This window comes from Chiloscyllium plagiosum, unplaced genomic scaffold (genome assembly GCF_037043375.1).
Source record: "Chiloscyllium plagiosum isolate Xiang-an unplaced genomic scaffold, Cpla_swu_hap1 HiC_scaffold_27, whole genome shotgun sequence".
Lineage (NCBI taxonomy): Eukaryota > Metazoa > Chordata > Chondrichthyes > Orectolobiformes > Hemiscylliidae > Chiloscyllium > Chiloscyllium plagiosum.
The window spans coordinates 53,166,988-53,189,787 of NW_028270165.1; the positions used below are offsets into that span (position 1 = coordinate 53,166,988).

At 44.4% G+C, this 22,800-nt stretch overlaps 1 protein-coding gene across 1 annotated transcript in view; it reads left to right on the forward strand.

The window, feature by feature from the left end:
• The window catches only part of LOC148144086 (uncharacterized), a 56,784-nt gene extending 37,718 nt beyond the window's left edge, over positions 1–19,066 (forward strand). Inside the window, exons 2-3 of the mRNA XM_087975300.1 lie at positions 13,701–13,763; positions 17,256–19,066. Of these exons, the coding sequence (XP_087831426.1) occupies positions 13,701–13,763; positions 17,256–18,589 (1,397 nt within the window). The 3' untranslated portion in view covers positions 18,590–19,066. The remainder of the gene's footprint in view (positions 1–13,700; positions 13,764–17,255) is intronic.
• Positions 19,067–22,800: the final 3,734 nt, after the last annotated feature.

A 22,800-nucleotide genomic window follows, 5' to 3' on the forward strand; every position in this document is an offset into this window, starting at 1 on the left:
CTCCTGTGAGAGAGAGCGGGGAGGGGGGAAATCTATTCACTTGTAGCAACTGAAGTGAATCCAGGGAGGGAGCAGACTCTGTAAACTCAGGTAGGTGTCTTAAATACTCGGGTGAGGAGGGACAGAAGGATGGGGTAGGGCTGTTTTCCCCATCGTGCCAGAGTGAAGACTGGACTTTCAGAGCAACTTTCAAGTATGTTTTGCCCTTACTGGGAGTAGAAGAGTTTGGCTGAAGTGTGTCTGTGTTAATGCCTTGATGTCTCATTTTGCTCCCACCTCCTGGGGATGTTAACCATTTCACGTCTGGTTGTTCCTCAAGAAGCTGCATTGCAGGCTCACCCTGAATTGATGCACTTTTTTTTGCTTCCCAAAATCAGACCTGCTCACTCTCAGCAGATCCCAGTGTTGTGAAAGATATTAACTTTCAGGTGGAGTTATCCAAAAGTCAGAGAGATGTCAGTCTTGACATTTTTGCCCCTGTAAGATCCTGAATCAGCACCTTCAGGAGAATGAGTTAGCACAGAGGGGGAAGAGAGTAAGTGGCATGGTGTTTGCAAATTTGTGGAGGGGACGGCACTGTAGCTCAGTGATGAGCACTGCTGCCTCCCAGCGCCAGGAACCTGGGTTCGATTCCAGTCTTGGGCGACTGTCTGCGTGGTGTTTGCACATTCTCCCAGTGTCTGCGTGGGTTTTCTCTGGGTGCTCTGGTTTCCTCCCACAGTCCAAAGATGTGCAGGTTAGGTGAATTGGCCATACTAAATTGCCCGTATTGTTAGGTCCATTCGTCAGAGGGAAACGGTTCTTGGTGGGTTACTCTTTGGAGGGTCAGTATGAACTTGTTGGGCTGAAGGGCCTGTTTCCACAATGTAGGGAACCAAATCTAGAAACAAAAGAAAATAACATTCTGCAGAAAGTAGAATTAACTGTTCTGAATTTCTACCCTGGACTGACAGTGATGACGTTTGTAATCTCTTTTTACAGAGTATTTGAGATCTGAAGTTTCAAAATGAACAGCTGAAGGCCTTATGCCCAAAACAGACTCTCCTGCTGCTCTGATGTTGCCTGACCTGCTGTGTTCTTCCAGTGCTGCACTTCTCGACACTCACTGTCTAGCGCCTGCAGTCCTCACTTTGACGTCAATGTCCGACAGTCGCTCAATCCATCGGGACAGCAACAATTTTCAACCATGATTCTGTGAGAAGGAGCAAAGCTTTTTGGTTCCTGTTTCAGTACATTTTCAGCATCAGTGAGACTGGATGAGAGACCCTACTGTTGCAGCGCACTGTGTGTGGAGCCTGAAACAGCTATACGGCCTGGAAAGAGGAATTCACACCAGGGAGGAGCTGAACACACGATTGTTTGCAGCTGAAGCTACGGCCATGGAGAAACGTGAGGAATCCCGCCCCATGGAGAAACCCTGGAAGTGTGGCAACTGTGGGAAAGGCTTCCATGCCCCGCCTGCCCTGTAGACTCATTGGCGCACCCATACCGGGGAGAGGCCATTCTCCTGCCCCATCTGTGGGATGGCCTTCAGTGATCCCTCCACCCTGCTGAGACACCGGCTGGTCCACACAGGGGAGAGGCCCTTCAGCTGCCCCGATTGTGGGAAGACCTTCAGCAATTCCTCCACCCTGCTGACCCACCAGCGGGTCCTCACTGGGGACAGGCCCTTCAGCTGCTCAGAGTGTGGGAAGGGTTTCACCGACTCCTGCCACCTGCGGAGGCACCAGCGAGTTCACGTGCCATTGCAGGGGGATTGAAGGAGTGATGGCCGAGTGCCATTATTGACTGGACTATCAACCCAGTTCCGGGGACTCCCGGGTATAAATTCCGCTGTGGCAGTTGGTGGAATTGGAATTCTGTCAGAAGTCTTGGAGTTCAGAATCTATAAATGAAACCATTTTCATTCACTCACATCCTTTTGAGGAAAGGATTCACTCAGTCACCCTAGCTGTATCCTTTACCTGGTCTCACCGACAGGTGACTCCAGACCCACAGCAATCTTGTTGACTCTCCACTGCCCCAATTCCCCAACCACCTTCCCCCAGCAGATGGGCTGGGAGAATCTTACAGGGAGACAGGGTATTGGTTGAAATTGCTGACTGAGGCAACACTTCCTCTGGATTAAGGTTGTACCAAGGATCCAATTACAAAGGAACAACTTGGTGGTTACCAATAGTAAAGGAAGTGAGGTGGGGTGGTGTTTTCGCGCTTTGACCTACAGTTGTTTAAAAAGCAGCTACGTTTTCCATGCCTTTTAAACTAGGGGGATCTGAAGCTGTAACAAAGTTGTGTTACAATAAAGCTTACCTGAACTTACCGCCGGGCTGAAGCTCTCATTAAAGCTTTGAGCCCCAAGAGGTTTTTCTTTTAAAGCTGCTCATTTCCTTCAGCCTCCTGCACTAAGTTTATGTCGTGTATCAGATGGAGCAGTGAATGAGGAGCTAGTATTGTTAGAAATTGTAAACTTTTCAGGACTGCAGGTACAGTGTTGTTACATCAGCATTGTAAAGTTTACTGGCAGCACTGGGAGATGTGGGCTGTATTCACTAGAAACGATGTGGAGGAGCCGGTGTTGGACTGGGGTGTACAAAGTTAAAATTCACACAACACCAGGTTATAATCCAACAGGTTTATTTGGAAGCACTTGCTTTCGGAACACTGCTCCTTCATCGGTTAGCTGTGAGAGAGGTATGAATAAAAGTGAGTGCTTGCATTTTCCTAAAACAAGGGCGGGCAGGACTTGTACAGTTAAGGGTAGAGCCCTGGATCATGTTGTGAAACAGAGAAATATTGGGGTGGAAGGGCATTCAGATACATAGTTCTTTGAAAGTTGCATCATTAGCGGACAGGGTGATTAAGAAGGTATTTAGCACCATTGCCTTTATTGTTCCCCCCACTGCGTTTCGGAGTTGGGACGTCATGTTGAGGTTGTACAGGATGTTGGTGAGGCCACTTCTAGAGTACTGAGTACAGTTCTGATCACTGTTACTGGAAGAATACTGTGCTGTACATTTCTATGACTCTATAAAAGAGCCATTACAAATTTGATGGACCAAACAATTGCCTTTTGAGAGAGATAAATGGGAGCATCAATATTTAAGTAAACTTCCAATTTTTGTTCTCCTCCCAAAGTCTCCGTTTTGTCGGGGAGAGTGCAAGCCAGTAGGCCTTGCAACTCAACCTCATCTTGTCCTCGGAGGAGAAAGTGAGGACTGCAGATGCTGGAGATCAGAGCTGAAAATGTGTTGCTGGAAATGCGCAGCAGGTCAGGCAGCATCCAAGGAGCAGGAGCAGAATCATTCCTGAAGAAGGGCTCATGCCTGAAACGTCGATTCACCTGCCCCTTGGATGCTGCCTGACCTGCTGCACTTTTCCAGCAACACATTTACAGCTCATCTTGTCCCCACCCAATATTCAAGGAAAATAAACAATTACAAAGGGATGATGAAAAATACTGGCTTTGCCAGTGATGCTCACAGTCCATGAACAAATAAAACAGATTATGGTGCAGCCATCACTGCATGTGTCAGAATTAAGTGATCAGAAAAATTCTGAACTCACACTACACACAGTTTGTGCACAATGCCATTATGTCTACTAATTCTGATCATTTCAATTGATATTCAGTCTGTACCAAATTAAGAGCAGCCACGGTTTATGTTTCATTGGCAATTCTACATGTTGACTTTCTATTATCACAATCTCTTTGACGTTGTTATATGTATTTAATCTTTAGATTGGTTGTGTCATTTAATTGTGAAACAGACTGAAAATTCACAACTTCACCAAATGCCAAAACGTTTTTTTTTAGGCTGCTTGGGCACGAGCACTGACAAATAAAATATCAAAGAAATACAAAGTTATCAGGAAAGATACATATCTTGTTTAACCAAATACATTGGTAATGCAGAGAATTTCAGCAAAGTGCAATAAGTATTCACTTTGTACCCCTTACTCAACTCATTCAAGAATTTCAAATTGAGTTTGAGGTAATTCAAGAGCAAATGGCAACATTCGTTTGTTAATACACTCACCATTAACTCTGATAAAAATAATCTTTCAAAGTCACAATGTTTAATCCCAAATGGAGCAATTAAGTGCAAAGTTACTTTCAACCATTTAATAAAACACTGCAAATTTTATTTCCTATGAAAAACAATTCTATAGTTTTGATAAGATCTTTACAAATATATTAAACAAAATAGGTTTCCTGTGTATCAATATTTACAACAGTTATGCAGTTATTATTTGTCAATTGACCAACTAATTGAAATAACTTCAGAATAAATTAGCTGCTTCATTATCAGCTTCAGACAGTCTATCCATGTAATATGTTATAAATTCTACGATGGAAATAGAACCAGTCTGACTCAAAATTGGGATACAGACAGACTCTGACATGAGTGAATCTGATGGGATATTTTTTCCCCAGAAAATGGTTTCATCATTAGATTCTGAATTCGAATTCTGCCATCTGCCACAGTGTGATTCGAACCCAGGAGTCCCCAAAGCTGGGTTGATAGTCCAGTCGATAATGGCACTCGGCTGTCATTCCTTCAATCACCCTGCAATGGCCTCCACAGGTGGGAGGAGGGGGTAAAGCCCTTCCCATACTGACAGCAGGTGAGCAGGCTGTCTCTGGTGTGGACCCTCTGGTGCGTCTGCAGGCTGGAAGAATCAATGAATTTCTTCCTACATTCGGAGCAGGTGATTGGCTGCTCCCTGTTGTGGACCCGCTGGTGAGCTTCTAAAATCTCAAAACAAATAATCAAGAAAGAACCCACTCTATTCACTACTGCAGACTTACAGCAAGGTTACACATTAAAAACTATGCACTTATCTGTTTCTGTGCTGTGAGCTCTCCCACACAGATTCCACCAAGACCAGTTGTGAATTTTGCTGTTGGTTAATTTTTCCTAGACGCACTCCAATGTTCAGAGATACATGATTTCAAACAACAAAGGCAGTAACTACATAGATTCACTGCTGTGTCACCTAGCAGTGTAGGTTTCTCTCTCTCTCTCTCTCTCTCTTTCAGACCATGTGCTCGCTGCCTTTAGCTGTCTTCTCTCTTTTAAAAGTGCTGTTGACTTGATTTTTTTACTCCAAAGTTCCAAAACAATGCAACAGCATATAAAACAGTAAGTGCTGCTCCTGGAATTCAAGGAAATCACCTCCAACACTAAAAATATCTTTAACAAGAGCAGCTCTTACAGCCACAAATTTTCTCGCCTCCATCTTGGATTAGTTCTTGGTGAACATTCCCATCTCCCAGGTTATAGTTATTGAAATAATCTGCTTTTCTATTTTTACTACCAAAGTGGATAACCTCACATTGATCCACACTAAACTGCACCTGCCATACATTTACCCACTCACTCAGCCTGTCCAAATAACATTGCATCCTCCTCACAGCTCACCCTTCCACCCAGCTTTGTGTCATCTGCAATTTGTGATATATTCCAATTAGTTTCTCATCTAAATCACTGACATATACTGTGAATACCTGGGGTCCTAGTCCCAATCCCTGCAGTTCTCCAATCATGAATCATTATACAACAACGATCTGACGGATCCTCCCTGACTGACCGTACAAAATAGCAGATGTTAGGCTTATACATGTAATTAACAGGACTAAGACCATTTATAATGCTGCCTCCCAAGACCTACTTCACCTCAGAATGCAGCCTTTTGCCTGAAAAATGGGCGAGTTCTGAGAAATTTTACAAGGGAATAATCATACCCAGCCTGTAGTCCGGGCACCCGGCAGAAACTATCAGATTGGATTATTACCTGTCTCCACCAAGCAGTGCATCGTGTCGTTGATGTGGGTAAAGTCTTAACATGTAAACCTAGCTCAGGCGAAGAGGCTGAGGAGTTCCTTACCCGTTTTAAGGAATGCTATGGTGCTTCCTCTGGTGACGCTAACTACCTACAAGATGATCATCCCAATTTAATGCCCTATGTATGACTCTCTTACCTGATCAGGTATAGAAAGCTATTAAAACACACAACATCCACCGGCAAGATGCTGAGGTTGCACAATTCAGCCGAGAGGTTTGTTACTTCTGAGAATGAAAGGATCCCAAGAGTAAGACAGAACTTGCCCAAACTACAGTGGCTAAACTTCAACCCAGGATTCAAAGTAGACCTTTTTGTCTGCAAGGTCAGTCCACCAAGCAAATGAAATCTTGGACGATGATGAAATCCTGCAGTGTTTTAATGGTTCCTCTAATAAACATGCATACGCTGTCCCTCTGACAGTGGTGTGGAAAAATTGTGTCACGCTCCCTTTTTGCTTTGTTGTTACTTATGGATTACGTATCCCTCTACTTGCTAGAGATCTCCTCTGTCCTCTAAATATTACTATTGAATGTCATGATGATGGTATCCTGATTCAGGATCCACCTCATTTTGTTCAATGCATCAATACCAAACCAAAGCCTCCTCGATGGTGGTCATTTGATTTGGATCCTTATGCTTTTGATCCTATTTTACATAACGTCCCTCACCCCCACATTACTTTAGCTTATGATCTCAGGCTTGAACACACTATAATCCCTTACTTGGCACTACTCAGCACACTTGGGCGATTGGTGAGATCAGGTCACCAGCTGGTGGCATTCTTTTCGTGTCAGTTCCTCTTCATAGCTGGAAAACTGGCCCTCTCATTTTCCCCTGTGTCACCACTCACTTGAACCCAAAACACAAAGCCCAAGAAGTAGGTTTTGATGCTGAGACTCTTTTTGACCATGCTGATCAAACTTGCAGTGAAATTGAGCTGCTCACTCAAGGATCAATCCTATTTTATGCACAGCCTTAGTCAATTCATGGCAGTCTTCATCATCATCATGCACACCCTCACCCGCAGGACGCAGTATACCCTGGAGTCTGGGTGGTCTCTAAAACACAAGTGGGCCTTGCTAAGGTCCCACCCATCTCCATTCTGATCAAACCTAATTCTGTCCTCCTGTCTATATCTGAATACCCCCTGAAACCAGAAGGTGAAGCTGGCATTCAACCTGTCATTGCTTCATTTCTACAGCAAGGCCTTCTAGTCCCATGCCATTCTTCTGTCAATACACCTATCTTTCCGATCCCTAAACCGGGACGTCTTGAATGTCATTCACGACCTTCATGAAGTAAATAAAATCATTGAGGCTCATAATCCTCCAGTTGCTAATCCTGCTACTATCCTCAGCCAAGTTCCAGTTGATGCCAAGCTCTTCACTATCGTTGACCTCCAACATGCATTCTTTTGTCTTCCTTTGCATCCAATAGCCCAATACATTTTTGCCTTCTTTTAAGGGCCACCAATATATGTGGACTTGCCTACCTCAAGGGTTTATTCAGTCGCCGACACCCTTTTCAGAGACTCTTCACACCCAGCTTGAATTATTTGAATTTCCTGGAGACGTTACCCTAGTTCAATACATCGATGACCTCCTCGCTAGCCCTGACAAAGTGTCCAATCACACTGACTCCACTACCTTTCACAACCATCCACATCAACGTGGCTATATTGTACCCCCCAGCAAAGTTAAGACTAATCAGAAAGAAGTTAAGTTCCTAGGTACTCTCATTTCTGAATTCGATCGGTGCTTGACATCTGAACGTATTGATCCTATTCTTTGTATTGCCCCTCCAACCACTCCTAAACAGATACGGTAGTTTCTTGACCTCATCAATTATTGCCGACAATGGATTCCTAATTGTGCCCTTCTGATCAAAAATTATCTTCCCTATCCTCGACTAATGTGCCTTAATGGTATGAACTCACCCCATAACAACTACAAGTCTTTGCAGAGCTTAAAACTACCTTCTCTTCAGCACCCACGCTAGGCAGACGTTTGTATGACTGCCACTTTCATCTTTATGTTGCCATTCTTGATACCTGTGCGACAGCTGTTCTCACCCAGCAACATAGCTCCTCTTGGCGCCCTATTGCCTATTTTTCTACTAAGCTTGCTCAAGGCATGCCTTCCTGCACCCAGATTCTCTCTGCAATCCATACTATGGTAGTGGCTACCTCTAATATAACTTTACATCAAAATGTAGAAGTCTGTACCTCGCATTCTGCAGTATCCTTGCTGATTTCTAAACATAGAGGAGAAAATGAGGACTGCAGATGCTGGAGATCAGAGCTGAAAATGTGTTGCTGGAAAAGCACAGCAGGTCAGGCAGCATCCAAGGAGCAGGAGAATCGACGTTTCGGGCATGGGCCCTTCTTCAGGAATGAGGAAAGTGTACCGAGCAGGCTAAGAAAAAAGGTAGGGAGGAGGGACTTGGGGGAGGGGCATTGGAAATGCGATAGGTGGAAGGAGGTTAAGGTGAGGGTAATAGGCTGGAGTGGGGATGGGGGCGGAGAGGTCAGGAAGAAGATTGCAGGTTAGGAAGGTGGTGCTGAGTTCGAGGGTTGGGACTGAGACAAGGTGGGGGGAGGGGAAATGAGGAAACTGGAGAAATCTGAGTTCATCCTTTGTGGTTGGAGGGTTCCTAGGCGGACGATGAGGCGCTCTTCCTCCAACCGTCGTGTTGCTATGGTCTGGCGATGGAGGAGTCCAAGGACCTGCATGTCCTTGGTGGAGTGGGAGGGGGAGTTGATGTGTTGAGCCACGGGGTGTTTGGGTTGGTTGGTCCGGGTGTCCCAGAGGTGTTCTCTGAAACGCTCCGCAAGTAGGCGGCCTACTGTACATTGGGGAGACTAAACGCCACCTAGCAGAGCGCTTTAGGGAACATCTCTGGGACACCCGCACCAATCAACCACACCGCCCTGTGGCCCAACATTTCAACTCCCCCTCACACTCTGCCGAGGACATGGAGGTCCTGGGCCTCCTTCACCGCTGCTCCCTCACCACCAGACGCCTGGAGGAAGAATGCCTCATCTTCCGCCTCAGAACACTTCAACCCCAGAGCATCAATGTGGACTTCAACAATTTCCTCATTTCCCCTTCCTCCCCCTCACCCCACTTCCAAACTTCCAGATCAGCACTGTCCCCATGACTTGTCCTACCTGCCTAGCTTCTTTTCCACCTATCTACTCCACCACCCCCTCCCCCCATATCTATCACCTTCTTCCCACCCCCACTCACCTATTGTACTCTATGCTACTTTCTCCCCACCCCGACCCTGCTCTCATCTATCTCTCCACCCTTCTGGATCTCTGCCTGTATTCCTGATGAAGGGGTTTTGCCCGAAATGTCGATTTTACTGCTCCTCGGATGCTGCCTGAACTGCTGTGCTTTTCCAGCACCATTCTAATCTAGACTCTGGTTTCCAGCATCTGCGATCATTGTTTTTACCGAGAGGAGACAGTGAGACAGGGGAGGATTGGAAACCGCGGGAGGAGGGAGACGAGGGAGTTTATAAACTCCTTGGGGAGGCCTGAGGCTGCGAAGAAAAGCTCCACAGGCCCAGTGTTTACTTTGTTTGGGGAAGGACCTCTGGGGGCAACTGGTCGCCATATTCGTGAGGGTACGACGCATGTTGTCTTGGGGAGGGGGGCGCGAGCATCCATCTTGGTGAGGGCACCATCAACTGTCATTTCTGGGAGAGAATTCCAACTTTGTGGCAGCCTTTGTGTCAACTAGGATTTTCTCATTCTGGATGTAAGTTTGCTCGCTGAGCTGGAAGGTCATTTTCAGGTGTTTCATCACCATACTGGGTAACATCATCAGTGAGTCGAGTGAAGAGCTGGTGGTATGTCCTGCTTTCTATTTATGTCTTTTGGTTTCTTAGGGTGGGTGATATCATTTCCATTCTTTTTCTCAGAGCATGGTAGATAGGGTCCAAATCAATAGATTTCCAGTTAGAATGACATGCTCCGAGGAATTCTTATGTGTGTTTCTGGTTGGCTTATAGAATGGTGGTTTGTCATAGGATGGATGGATGGTCCTAGTCAACATGGTGTCCTCCTTTGTATGTAAAGATACTAGTGATAGTGGATCATGTGTTTTTGTGACTAGTTGATGTTCATATATCCTGGTGGCTAGTTTTATACCTGTTTGTCAGATGTAGTATTTGTTACAGCCATAGAACCCCTATGTGTGGAAATATGCCCTTCGGCCCAACAACTCCATACCGACCCTGTAGAGAGTATGCCAGCCAAGCCTATTCCTCTACAATTACCCCTGACTTATGTACCACTATGGGCAATTTTAGCATGGTCAATTCACTTCGCCTGCGTATCTTTGGATTGTGGGAGGAAACCGGAGCACCTGGAGGAAACCAGTACAGACACTGGGAGATTGTGCACATTTCACACAGACAGTCGCCCCAGGATGGGATTGAACCCGGGTCCCTGGTGCTGTGAGGCAGCAGTGCTAACCACTTATATTTCAACAGTCTTTCAACTTTAAACACATTCATCACAATCTTCCCAGAGGATTAGACTGTTCTCTCTCATTAGAGATGGCTGGTGGTGGTTTATCTTGAGGGTCACCACACCTCAGCTGAGGGGAAAGGCCGAGAAGGAGACCCTCACATTTATCCAGCTTGGGTGATACATAATGTGAAGCACCTTGGTATACTTTTGTTGAAATGTTATCATCAGTATGAGCTGCTGCTGTTGCTGTCATTTATTGGCAAGACTCATATGTCAAGTGAAACAATTTCAGCAAGAAATTGGCAGCTGGCAGAGCTCCCCCATCCAATGCCAAAAACGTTGCTTTTGTTGGTGGAAGAAAATTGGCAAAGAAAAAAAAGTAAAGTGTCATGTACCTTTAGAAAGAGTGGAAGAATTGATTTTTCAAAATAAATGAAAACAACATTTATGAAATGGAGCAACAAATTAAATTAACAGATCTGTTTCTTTTCACATAACTGCACTACTGCAAACTTCTGTATTATGGGAAAATGTTATGTACTAAAATCTGTTCTTATTTTGTAAAGAGTCAGGTCAATAGGTTTAATTTTGTCGACAGTGATCAATAAGATCTTGATTTATACAGCATCTATGTGAGATACACCGGGAGTTAATATTTAATCGAGTAAGTCTCCACTAACCACCACAAGAACAAAGCTTTTCCCTATCTGAACTGTCAGAAAAGATGTGCTTTCTTCACAAATTTTGACTTCTTGATGTGTTTGCATGTCTTGCAATATTTGATTTTAAAATATGTAATTTACAGTGAAAATGAATTGTTTGTGCTTTTTAATGTTGATTTTAAGGTACGCTGATAAGAAACGATGTATGCATTTAGGCCGTCTAAAAATAGAATGTTTTTCATACTCAAAGTTGCTGTGCAAACAAAACACAATTTGGGAGGTGATGGTTGTTCCCTATCTCAAAGCCAATATAAATAATACCTGTGGTGTCAACACATGCAACCACTGCCTTTCACTCTCTTTTTTTTGAAAATCATTGGGAATTTAACACATCACACTACTGCAGCAGAATCTGAGCACGTTGCATCAGGCTTCCCATCAGGATGCTGTCACAAACCTGAACCTAATTTGGGATGTTGGGGAAAGTGAAAAATAAATGAATCACTAGTATATACCCTGTGGTTAAAGAGCGCTACAACAGTATTGTACGGACATGTCAGCTGTCTTGGTGAGACCTAACTTTACTCTGCGACACCTTGATTGGCTTGAGTTGTCGCTGACTGCATGTAAAACGAAATATTATGAAGTAGAGATTTTTTTACGACTGAAACTGTCTTATTTGGCCTTCAGCAATCACACCTACACTTTTACCATATATTTTGCTGCTTATTTTGATTTAACTTGATGATATGTAACCTCGGTTGCTGAATAACCCTCAGTGGGGCCTCAAGCGTTATTTGAGGTCCAACACAAAAGCCAACTTCTTCCAAGTACAAAATGTTGCTGACTACAAAGAAAAATCATACAAAAGCTTTTATCAACACCCAGATCGATTTACCGAAAGAAATAGCAGTATTGGCCATTCTGCTCACCATTCAGTGAGATCATGTCTGATCTGATAACCCTCAATTCCATTTTCCTGCCTTTTCCCCAAAACCCTTGATTCCCCACTGATCTTCCTTTGACACCTTCAATTTTTCCGAAGTTTAATTTATCTAGAACTTTGAAGACTGAGACACTTGGACACACAGTACCAACATCAATCCTTGTTAATTGTCCTTGCTTCTGTGCCACAGAAAATTGTTTTCTGGATCCTTGTTTGAGTCTACAAACTGCTCAATAAGCTCAAACAACCCTCTTCTGTTCTTCTAATGAGCCAATATCTCTGACAGCTCCATTTCAATGAAACTGAAAAAGCTTCTTATCACTTTTGGTTGCAGTCAAATAGGGCCAATATTAAAGATGATTCTCATTTTCCTAAATACTTGGAATAGGTTCAATTGATTTTAAACAAACAAGTTCTGACACATGTTCAGGTTCGTTTGAGAAGTTTAGCAGAATTGTTTTTCTCAGTTGGGACAATGAAACTTCTTTACATTGTTTCCACTGTTGGAGGTCCACCTCCCGTTCTTTTTCTTAGCACATTATAATGATCTTCTGAACTAGTTTTATTTCATTATATCCATCCCTTCAAACAAACCAATTCTTTGGCTGTACCATTGACTTCCCCTAAATAAATTCATCCATCTCCAGCACATTCTAGGTGATATTTTTCCTTAAATTCCATTAAAATGTCCTATCTCTTTCCTTAAATCTATGCCCCCTAGTTGCTGAAGCCATCTACCAAGGGTAAAAGTTTCTTCCTATCTAGACCCTAAGTGTCTTATCTGTACACTCCAAACAGGTCCTCACCCAGCCTTCTCTGCTCTAAGGAAAATACCCTCAACCGATCTAATCACTCTCATTAGCTGAAACCCACCAACATGCATCACCCAGGGTTAGTATTCCCTTCTGCACCCTTTCTAGTGCCATCACATCCTTCTAATAATGTGACGACCAGATCTACTACTCTAGCTGTGGCCCAACTAATGTCTTGTACAGTTCCATCATGATCTCCTGGCTCTAATGTTCAATGCCTTAACTATTAAGGGCAAGTATTTCATATGCCGCCTTAACCATTTCATCCACATGTCCTGTTGCCTTCAAGAATCTATGAATACATCCCTTTCTCTGATCTTCAGTACATTCTAAATTCTTGTGATTCATCATGTACTCCCTTGCCTGTTGATCCTCCTGAAATGTATCATCTCAATCTTTTCAGGATTGAACTCCATCTGCCATTGTTCTGCCCAGCTGACCAACCCATCTTTATTGCCCTGTAGTCTAAAACTTTCCTCCTTGCCATATGTTAGTGCGAGTTTTGAATTTCTTTTGGGCCTGATTTATTTAGGTTGCATTGTGTTCATTTTGAGGGCATATTTTTAGAAGGTTGGGAGGATACTTGGATCCAGTATCTCTTTATACCCGAAGAAGAAACTCAAACCAGAATATTTTTTTTAATCCAATGTTTTCCCTGGTAACATTTTCACAATGACTTTAATTTCTGCAACACCCTTAGCTTAACTTAACTATGTTCAAATCAAGACATTACTGAATGGAGATCATAACTTCTTGTACTATTAAATCTGTCTCAAGCAATGCTGCAAATTGGGTAACCTTGCATTATTATTTTATAACTGTGCTCAAAACCTTTTCTAAAAAGTGACCGGATGAAGATTGAAGTTGACTGAACTGCTTTCTCCATTTTATAATATTGCCAAAAAAAAAGTAAATGTTCAAACATATGCAATCTTTCTCTTTCTCTAAAATAGGTAATGAGGTGAAAGGGAATAATGGACAAAGCAATGAAAACAATGCTGACTCTAATTCAGCAAGTATGTTCTTTTCAATAAGTTTACTTCAATATTTACATTAAAGTTATGTGAGTGATACAAATAACAATACTTTAAGGCTGTTACTTAAGTTTAGAAATTCAATCACACTCTGTGTAGATGGCTTAAAATCATTATATTAAAAGCTTAAAGCGCTTGCATAAAACACGAAACCTCAGTTATGTTTATTATTTCCCAAAATGGGTTATCAAGTAAAAGGGAAGTATTATTGGAGATTTGATGACAGCGGGCAAAATGGCAACTCTAATTTCGCAAGTATGCAAGGTTTAAGCTTAAAATGCATGACAGGTTTATTTATCCAAGAAATAAGCACCTTTACTCTCTCTAATATTAGCTCCAATTATCAATATTTGATCTGAAATTCGAAGATCTAGCTTGAGAAATCTACAACGCATTGCCACACGCTTGCCATAAATACGACAGGAGCACAGTAAAAGTAGTGAAAATTAAGTCAGATCTTTGTGGTTACTGATCCATAATATACAGAAGCAGAATCAGTCCATTCGACTCGTTGAGTCTGCTCCACCATTCGATCATGGCCAATGTTTCTCAACCCCATTCTCCTGCATCCTCCCTGTAACCCTTGATTTCCTTACTAACCAAGAGCCTATCTTTATCTGTTTTAAAAGCACTCAGTTACTTGCCTCATTTCAGTGGCAATGAGTTCCACAGAGTCACCTCTTTCTGACTGAAAAAAATCTTCCTTATCTCATCCCAGCATTTCTTGACAGCGAGAACTATGGGGGTAGAGTCCATGTGTATACTTCCTTGCATGGTAATTTGTAAATAACATTTGTTTTTTCAGGTTCATTAGCTGCTGCTTAAGTGTGTTGGTAGATTTGTGGGCTACCATGATGTGGAGAGGTTTGAGTTGTCTGGACATCATTTCACAGATGTCTTTGATGTAAGGTAGTGTGGCTAGGGTTTCTGCGCATGTGTCTGCTTTGAGTTTGTTGTTGAGAAATCAGCGGACAGGGTTTATTGGGTACCGTTCTTCTTGAATATGTTGTATAAGTATTTATCTTCTGCTCTTCGTAGTTTCTGGGTGGTGCAGTGTGTAGTGGCTCGTTGAAATAGTGTTCTGATGCAGATTCGTTTGGGATGATTTGCTTCTGCATTAGGTACTTGGGTCTGTGTATGTTGTTTTCCTGTAGACGTTAGTCTGAAGTTCCCTATTGACTGTTCGCTCTACTGACATCTAGGAATGGCACTTTGTTGTTGTTCTCCTCTTTTGTGAATTTTATGCCAGTAAGGATATTGTTGATGGTATTGTAGGTTTCCTCTAATTTGTTTCATTTTGTGATGACAAAGGTGCCGTCACTGCGGCGGACCCAAAATTTGGATTGGAGCATTGGGAGGGCTGTTTGTTCGAGTCTCTGCATTATTGCCTGTGCTAGGAACCTTGATATTGGTGGTCTCATGGGTGTTCTGTTGATTTGTTTGTAGGGCTTGTTATTGAATGTGAAGTGGGTAATAAGATACGGGTCCACAAGCTTGACAATGTTATCTTTGCTGATGAAGTTGGTGCTGTTTGGTGTTTGTGTCTTTGGTGGTTCTTGTAGTGTAGTCAGTGTTTCTTTGGCCACGTTGATGTTAATGGATGTGAACGGGGCTGTTATGTCAAAGGACAGCATTATTTCATCCTCTTCTATCTTGGTGTCTTTGGTGTTCAGGAATTCTTGGGTGGAGTGAATGGAGTGGCATGAATCTTCGACTTGGTGTTTTAGTCTTCACTGGAGGTCTTTGACTAGTCTGTATATTGGTGTTCTGGGTAGTGAGACTATGGGCCTGAGGGGGGGCTCCTGGTTTGAAGAGGAGGATAACAACAACAAACTGCCATTCCTAGATGTCACAGTAGAGTGAACAGTCAATGGGGAACTTCACACTAGCGTCTACAAGAAACAATACACATGGACCAAATACCTAACTACAGAAGCAATCATCCCAACACCCACAAACGAAGCTGCATCAGGAGATTATTTCAACGAGCCACCACACATTGCAGCCCAGAGGAACTGCGAAGAGCAGAAGAGAAATATGTATACGTACTCCAGAACGGATACCCAATAAACCCAGTCCGCCGATTTCTCATTGATGCTTCCAAGCTGACCCTCAAATTTGGTTTGTCCCTGCATTCTTTCCTGGCTGTCTTTTGTGGGTTTTGAAAACTTTCCCAATCCTCTGACTGAGGATAAGAGTTGGGAAGTTGTGTTGTGGCTGTACAGGACATTGGGTAGACCACTTATGGAATATTGTGTGCAATTCTGGTCTCGCTCCTCTCAGAATGATGTTGTGAAACTTGAAAGGGTTCAGAACACATTTAAAAGGATGTTGCCAGGGTTTGAGCTGAATGGGCTGGGCTGTTTTTCCTCGTGCATCAGAGGCTGAGGGGTGACTGAGGGTCATTAATAAAATCATGAGAGGCATGGATAGGGTAAATAGACAAGGACATTTCCCTGGGTGAGAGAGTCCAGAACTAGAGGGTAAAAGGTTTAGGGTGGAGGAGGGTAAGATTTAAAAGGGTCCGAAGGAGTAATCTTTTCATGCAGAGGGTGGTGTGTGGAAGGAATGAGCTCCCTGAGGAAGTGGTGGATGTTGATACAGCTATGACATTTTAAAGGCATCTGGATAGGTATATGAATAGGAAAGGTTTAGAGGGATATGGGCCAAGTGCTGGCAAATGGGACTAGATTAGGCTAGGATATCTGGTTGGCCCGAAGGGGCTGTTTCTGTGCTGTCGATCTGACTCTGGCTTGCCACTAACATTTGCCATGTCTGTATGTTTAGTTTCTCTCGGGTTGTCTGTATCAATGCCTTAATGTCACATTCCACCCACCACATACCACCACCACCACAGGGACGATAACCAATTCATGTCTTTTTTTTATCAAGAAGCTGTATTGCAGGTTCAACCTGAATTTACACTTGTTTTGCTTCCCAAAATCAGACTTGCTCACTCTCAGCAATATCCCAATATCCTGAAAGATATTAACTTTCATGTGGTGTTGTCCAAAATTCGAAGGTGTTAGTCCTGTCGTTTTTGCTTTTTCTGTCCCTGTAAGATCCTGAATCAGCAACTTCAGGAGAATTAATTTGAGGGAGTGAGAATAGAGGAAGAGAGAGAGTGTGGGATGCTTTCAATTTTGTGGAACAGCAAAAGAAAAAAAATATTCTGCAGAAAGTGGAGTAGCTTGTTCTGAATTTCTACCCTGGACTGATCGTGATGACTTTTGGAATCTCTTTTTCCAGAGTATTTGAAGATGTGAAGACTGAAGTTTAAAAATCAACAGATGAAGGGCCTATGCCTGAATCGTCGATTCTCCTGCTGTTTGGATGCTGCCCGACCTGCTGTGCTGTTCCAGCACCGCACTTTTCAACTCCTCTCCAGCGTCTACAGTCCCCACTTTCACATCAATGTCTGACAGTCACTCAATCCATCGGGACCTCAACGATTTTGAACTATGATTCTGTGAGAAGGAGCAAAACATTTTGGTTCCTGTTTCAGACCATTTTCAGCATTAGTGGGACTGGATGAGAGTCTCTACTGTTACAGCGCACTGTGTGTAAAGCCTGAAACAGTTATACAGCCAGGAAAGAGAAATTTACTGTGGGCAGGGGCTGTAGCTGCGGCCACGGTGAAACCAGAGGAATCCCACACCGTGGAGAAACCATGGAAGTGTTGCGACTGCGGGAGAGGCTTCAATGCCCCATCTGTCCTGGAGATTCATCGGCGAAGTCACACCGGGGAAAGGCCATTCTCCTGCCCCGAGTGCGGGAAAGGCTTTACTTGCTCCTCCCACCTGCTGGACCACCGCCGAGTCCACACCGGGGAGAAGCCATTCTCCTGCCCTGAGTGTGGGAAGGGCTTCACCTACTCCTCCCACCTGCTGGCCCACCAGCGCGTCCATGCTGGGGAGAGGCCCTTCCCCTGCTCTGAGTGTGGGAAGACCTTCAGCAAATCCTCGGACCTGCTGAAGCACCAGCGGGTCCACAGAGGGGAGAGGCCATTCAGCTGCCCTGAGTGCAGGAAGGCCTTCAGTGATTCCTCTACCCTGCTGAGGCACCAGTGGGTCCACACCGGGAAAAGACCGTACTCGTGCCCTGAGTGCAGGAAGGGCTTCACCCGCTCTTCTGCTCTGCTGACCCATCTGCGGGTCCACACGGGTGAGAAGCCCTTTAGCTGCCCAGAATGCAGGATGGCCTTCAGCAGGTCTTCCCACCTGCTGAGGCACCAGCGGGTCCACACTGGGGAGAGGCCCTTCTCCTGCCTCCAGTGCGGAAAGTGCTTTACCCAGCCCTCCAACCTGCTGACCCACCAGCGGATCCATACCTGCGAGAGACCGTTCTCCTGCCCCGAGTGCGGGAAGGGTTTTGCTGTTTCCTCTAACCTCGTGGCCCACCGGCGGGTCCACACAGGGGAGAGGCCATTCAGTTGTCCCGAGTGCGGGAAGGCCTTCAGCAATTCCTCTGCTCTGCTTAGGCACCGGCGCGTCCACACCGGAGAGAAGCCGTTCTCCTGCCCCGAGTGTGGGAAGGGCTTTACCCGCTCCTCCACACTGCTGACCCACCGGCGGGTCCACACGGGGGAGAGGCCATTCAGCTGCCCCGAGTGCAGGAAGGCCTTCACCGATTCCTCTGCCCTGCTGAAGCACCAGCGAGTCCACACTGGGGAGAGGCCCTTCAGCTGCCCTGAGTGCAAGAAGAGGTTTACGTTTTCCCGCAACTTGCGGAAGCACCAGCGGGGGCACCAGCACTCACAACAATCAGATTCCACCGCTGACATTGCCATGAGTCCCCCCCAGGACTGATTCTCCTGACAGTGGGAGAGTTGGTGCACTGTATTTGTTTTCCATTGGACTGCAACCCCACGGTGGCTCAGGGGTGGCATGGTGGCTCAGTGATTAGCACTGCTGCCTCATGTCACCAGGAACCCAGGATCAATTCCACCCTTGGGGCGACTGTCGGTGTGGAGTTTGTGGAGTATAGGAGAATGGATGAGATAAGAAACTGCTGCCTTTCTTGAGACAAGTTTCCCGTAGAGAAGTTGCAGACTGTCTGATCTGTTGATCCTCACAGTGCCCCATTGCCCTCAGTTAACAGGAGGAGGTCCACACAGATGTACCGAAGCCCCTCTTTAGACAGTGGAAGGAAACTGTGCAGACAGGGAAAACGTGCAAACTCCACACAGACAGTTACCTGAGGCTGGAATTGAACCTGGGTCCCTTATGCTGTGAGGTAGCAATGCTAAGCAGTGTGCCACCCCAATATGTTATAAAATTTGAATAAACCTACGTTGGAAATGTGTCCATACCAAGAACTTACTATAAATGTTTGTTTGGAAGCAAAAGTCCATTGGAATTGTCTTTGGGATGGATCCAAAACTTACTTCGTTAATACTTTGACCTCTGGAACTGTCTGCCAGAGAGTGTGTTGGAGTCGGATTCAATTATGGATCATTAAACTGAAAAGGAAAGCAATTGCAGTGTTTAGTGAAGAATAGTACAAGGTACTGTAGTGGATGTCAGAAAATGAGTTTCCTGATTTGGGGCTGTTCACTTGCTTCTGTTACCATTTCAGGTTGCTAACTTTTCGTTAGCATCCTGCACATGTTGGGATTTTTTCTCCTTTCTAGTATCTACTTGAGTGACTCAGTGACAAATCTAGTTTATGAATTGTTCCTATGATATCTCATGAGAGGGTTTATGATATTCACAGTGTGTCCAAGTGAGGACAAACAAACTGTTCATCTTAAATATTTGATTTTAAACAATGGAAATAAAATTAATGTTTGGAAAACACACAACTTGCTGTGTAGTAAGATAATCAGAAATAGGAATGGGAGTAAGTAATTGACCGTTGAGATGCTCTGTCTTTCATTTATCTAAATTCTCTTTCCTGCACTTGTTTTTTCATGACTTCATCTACTGAAGTGACTACACTCCCAAAAGCTTGTGATTTCAACATAAGAGCATAAGAACTAGGAGCAAGAATCGGCCTTCTGGCCCGCTCCACCACTCAATAAGATCATGACTAATCTTTTCGTGGACTATGCTGCACTTACCTGCGTTTTCACCATATCCCTTACGTTTTTGAAAAATAAAAGAATTATCTACTGCTTCTAGTAATTGCTGAAGTAATGTTAAATACTTCCTGGGCAAGGAATTCCATAGATTAACAACCCGCTGGGTGAAGAAGTTTCTTCTCCGTTCAGTTTTCAACCTGCTTCGTCTAATCTTGAGGCCATGCGCTTTTATCTTAGTCTCACCTACCAATGCAACATCATACTTCTATTTCTTTCATAATTTAATATATTTCTGTAAGATCCCCTCCAAACAAACCTGCTGGACTATAACCTGGTGTCATGTGACTTATGACTAAAAACTTGTTATTACGCATCCTCATAGCGAAGAAGGTAGGGACACTACCACTGCGCCATAAAAAAAAACCTCTGCAGCAAATAGGCCTTCTTCTATTGAATGAATGGGCAGAGGTTTCTTCTTAACATAGGATGCAAATATTATACCCTCAGAGCCCTTTACACTAAATTGAGCCCTCTTCGGTTGAATGAATGGATGTGGAGGTGCCACAGTTGAATTGGTTGATAACGTTAAAAATCACATCTTCTCCCTGAATATGTGACATTACCACTATAGCCCCAGAGCCCGTTGCAGTAAATTGGGTCATCTGCTGTTGAAAGAATGAACGGGAATGAAAAGGGCGGATACACTGACATGATTGTGAAATTCCCCACCAATCCCAAAGCTTGTGGTCGGTACCGACTAATCGGAGAGAGAGTTTACCGAGGGTGGGACCAACACGACACGGAATGCCAGCTGCCATTGGTCAGGTGGAGTAAGGTGCGCTCTGATTGGGGGGGACGCGGATGACGAGCGTCACTGAAGGAGGAGACGGAAAGAAGAAGAAAAACAAAGATGGCGGCGCGCGGCTGCGGTTTTCTCATCGACTCAGCGGGTGGTTTCTGACGGAGGGAGGGGGCAGACAGGCATCGTTTACCTCAGAAAATACCTTTAAAATACATTTCAAATTAAAGTCTGAACTTTCCAAACAAAAGTTGTGAAGAAAAGGAGGCAGTCCCCGGTGGGGTTTATTGTTTATTTGTGTGTAATTCCCGGGGCCCGGGAAGGGGGAGGTGACGGTTACCGGGTGAATGAGAAAACAAATTAAAAATGTCGGCGGTGGAGGAGAGAGAGCCGGCGCCCGCGGCTTCTTCGGCGGCAGCCGGAGCCCAGGAGCTCAACAACCCGGAGCTGGAGGAAGGTCCGAGCTCCAAGAAGCGGGGAGTCCGGCTGGAGGCTGGATTTGGTCAAGGGTTGTATCTATTAACTTATTTAAATGGTACCTACTGTATGGGGCTATGGTTTACATTAAAACCGGAGGATCATGTCAGAGTGTTTGTTTATATTGAGCAGTTGTAGTTGGTAAAATACACTCCCTGGAGGAGCACCTTCTATGATGCTGCATTTCTTGCCTTCTGCCCTTCCCCCATTTGTTATCTCCCATCCTGATTTTACATTTTATTTGGTCAAATTTAATTTCATATTAATGAGACTTGGTATTCACTGTGTTATTAATTTGTTTGTTGGATTATTATAAGAAAAAATTAATGGTATCATGTCATTTCTGATGTCAGAGTTTGACATTGAATGTGCAGATGTGAATATCAGTAAGTTGTGAAAATAAATCAAGAACTTGTGGTTCGAACAAAAAAAGCAGTTCACTGATATTCATGGCATTGTCTCATTTGAGGAGGAGGATGTGAGTTTGACCAACAAACCGTTTCATGTAGTCACCCAATTTAATTAAAATTTTCTTTAACTTAATTAAAGAAAATAACTCTAGCAGGCTAAGATTTGTGCAATTTGTTTATAAGATTTATTTATAAGTCCATTGCTCTCGATGTGGTCTCTGCCACATTGGGGAGTCTGGACGCCAACTTGCAGAACATTTCAGGGAACAGCTCTGAGACGCCAAAACTAAATGACCCCACCACCTTGTGGCTGAACACTTTAACTCCCCCCTCCCAATCCGTCAAGGACATGCAAGTCCTCGGCTGCCTCTCCTCCAAGCTCCAGCTACCTGACGCTTGTAGGAAGAACACCTCGTCTTCTGCTTTGGGACCCACTAACTACATAGGATCAATATAGATTTCACCAGTTTCTTTATTTCCCCTCCCCCCACCCCACCCACCCCCACACCTTGTCCCAGATCCAGAGTTGAAAAATGTGGCGCTGTAAAAATGCCTAGAGGCCATGCCTTTAGGAATTCCCTGGCTGTTCTCTGGCATGGCACTCATCCACAGATTCTATCAACAAACACATTGACCTGGACCCAATACACCGGCAAATGCAGCGGACAGTTGGAACTGACAACCGGAAGCGGCAGAGACAAACCACTATAAATGCTGGAGGAAACATCACAGAAGCGCTTCACGAGAGGCTCCCAAGCACTAAGGATGTCACCTAGACAGGGGATGAAACGTCTGCAACAAAAATTCCCAGCTCGGCGAACAGAACCACAACGAGCACCCGAGCTACAAACCTTCTCACAAATTTTGAATTGAGCATTGAAGTTGGGACATCCTGTTGCAACTGTCACAAATGCCACACAACACAAGGCGTGGCCCGTCTCTGACTTACCATCCCTTTGAATATCAGGGGGAAGACACCCCTTTAATTGTAACATTCAGGAAAGATGCCTTACTTCAACAAAAATGTGCTGTGCTCACAGATGTTTGGACAGAGGAAGGGAGTTGCAGTCTGGGGTGAAGCTCAATCTTCATTCAGAGAAAGAGAGGAGCAGCAGTAGCTTCAGAAGCTCATGGTCCAACTTGCGCATTCAGACAGTAGGGGGACTCTTCTGGGTAAAATCTGGGAATGAAGCAATGTCTCCCCCTTTCCATTCCTTATCCTGGGAGGGAGAGAGAAGGGGGGAAAGCACTGTTCATTTGCAGCAACGGGAGGCAGAGAGTATGAATCCAAGCAGGGAGCAAACTCTGCAA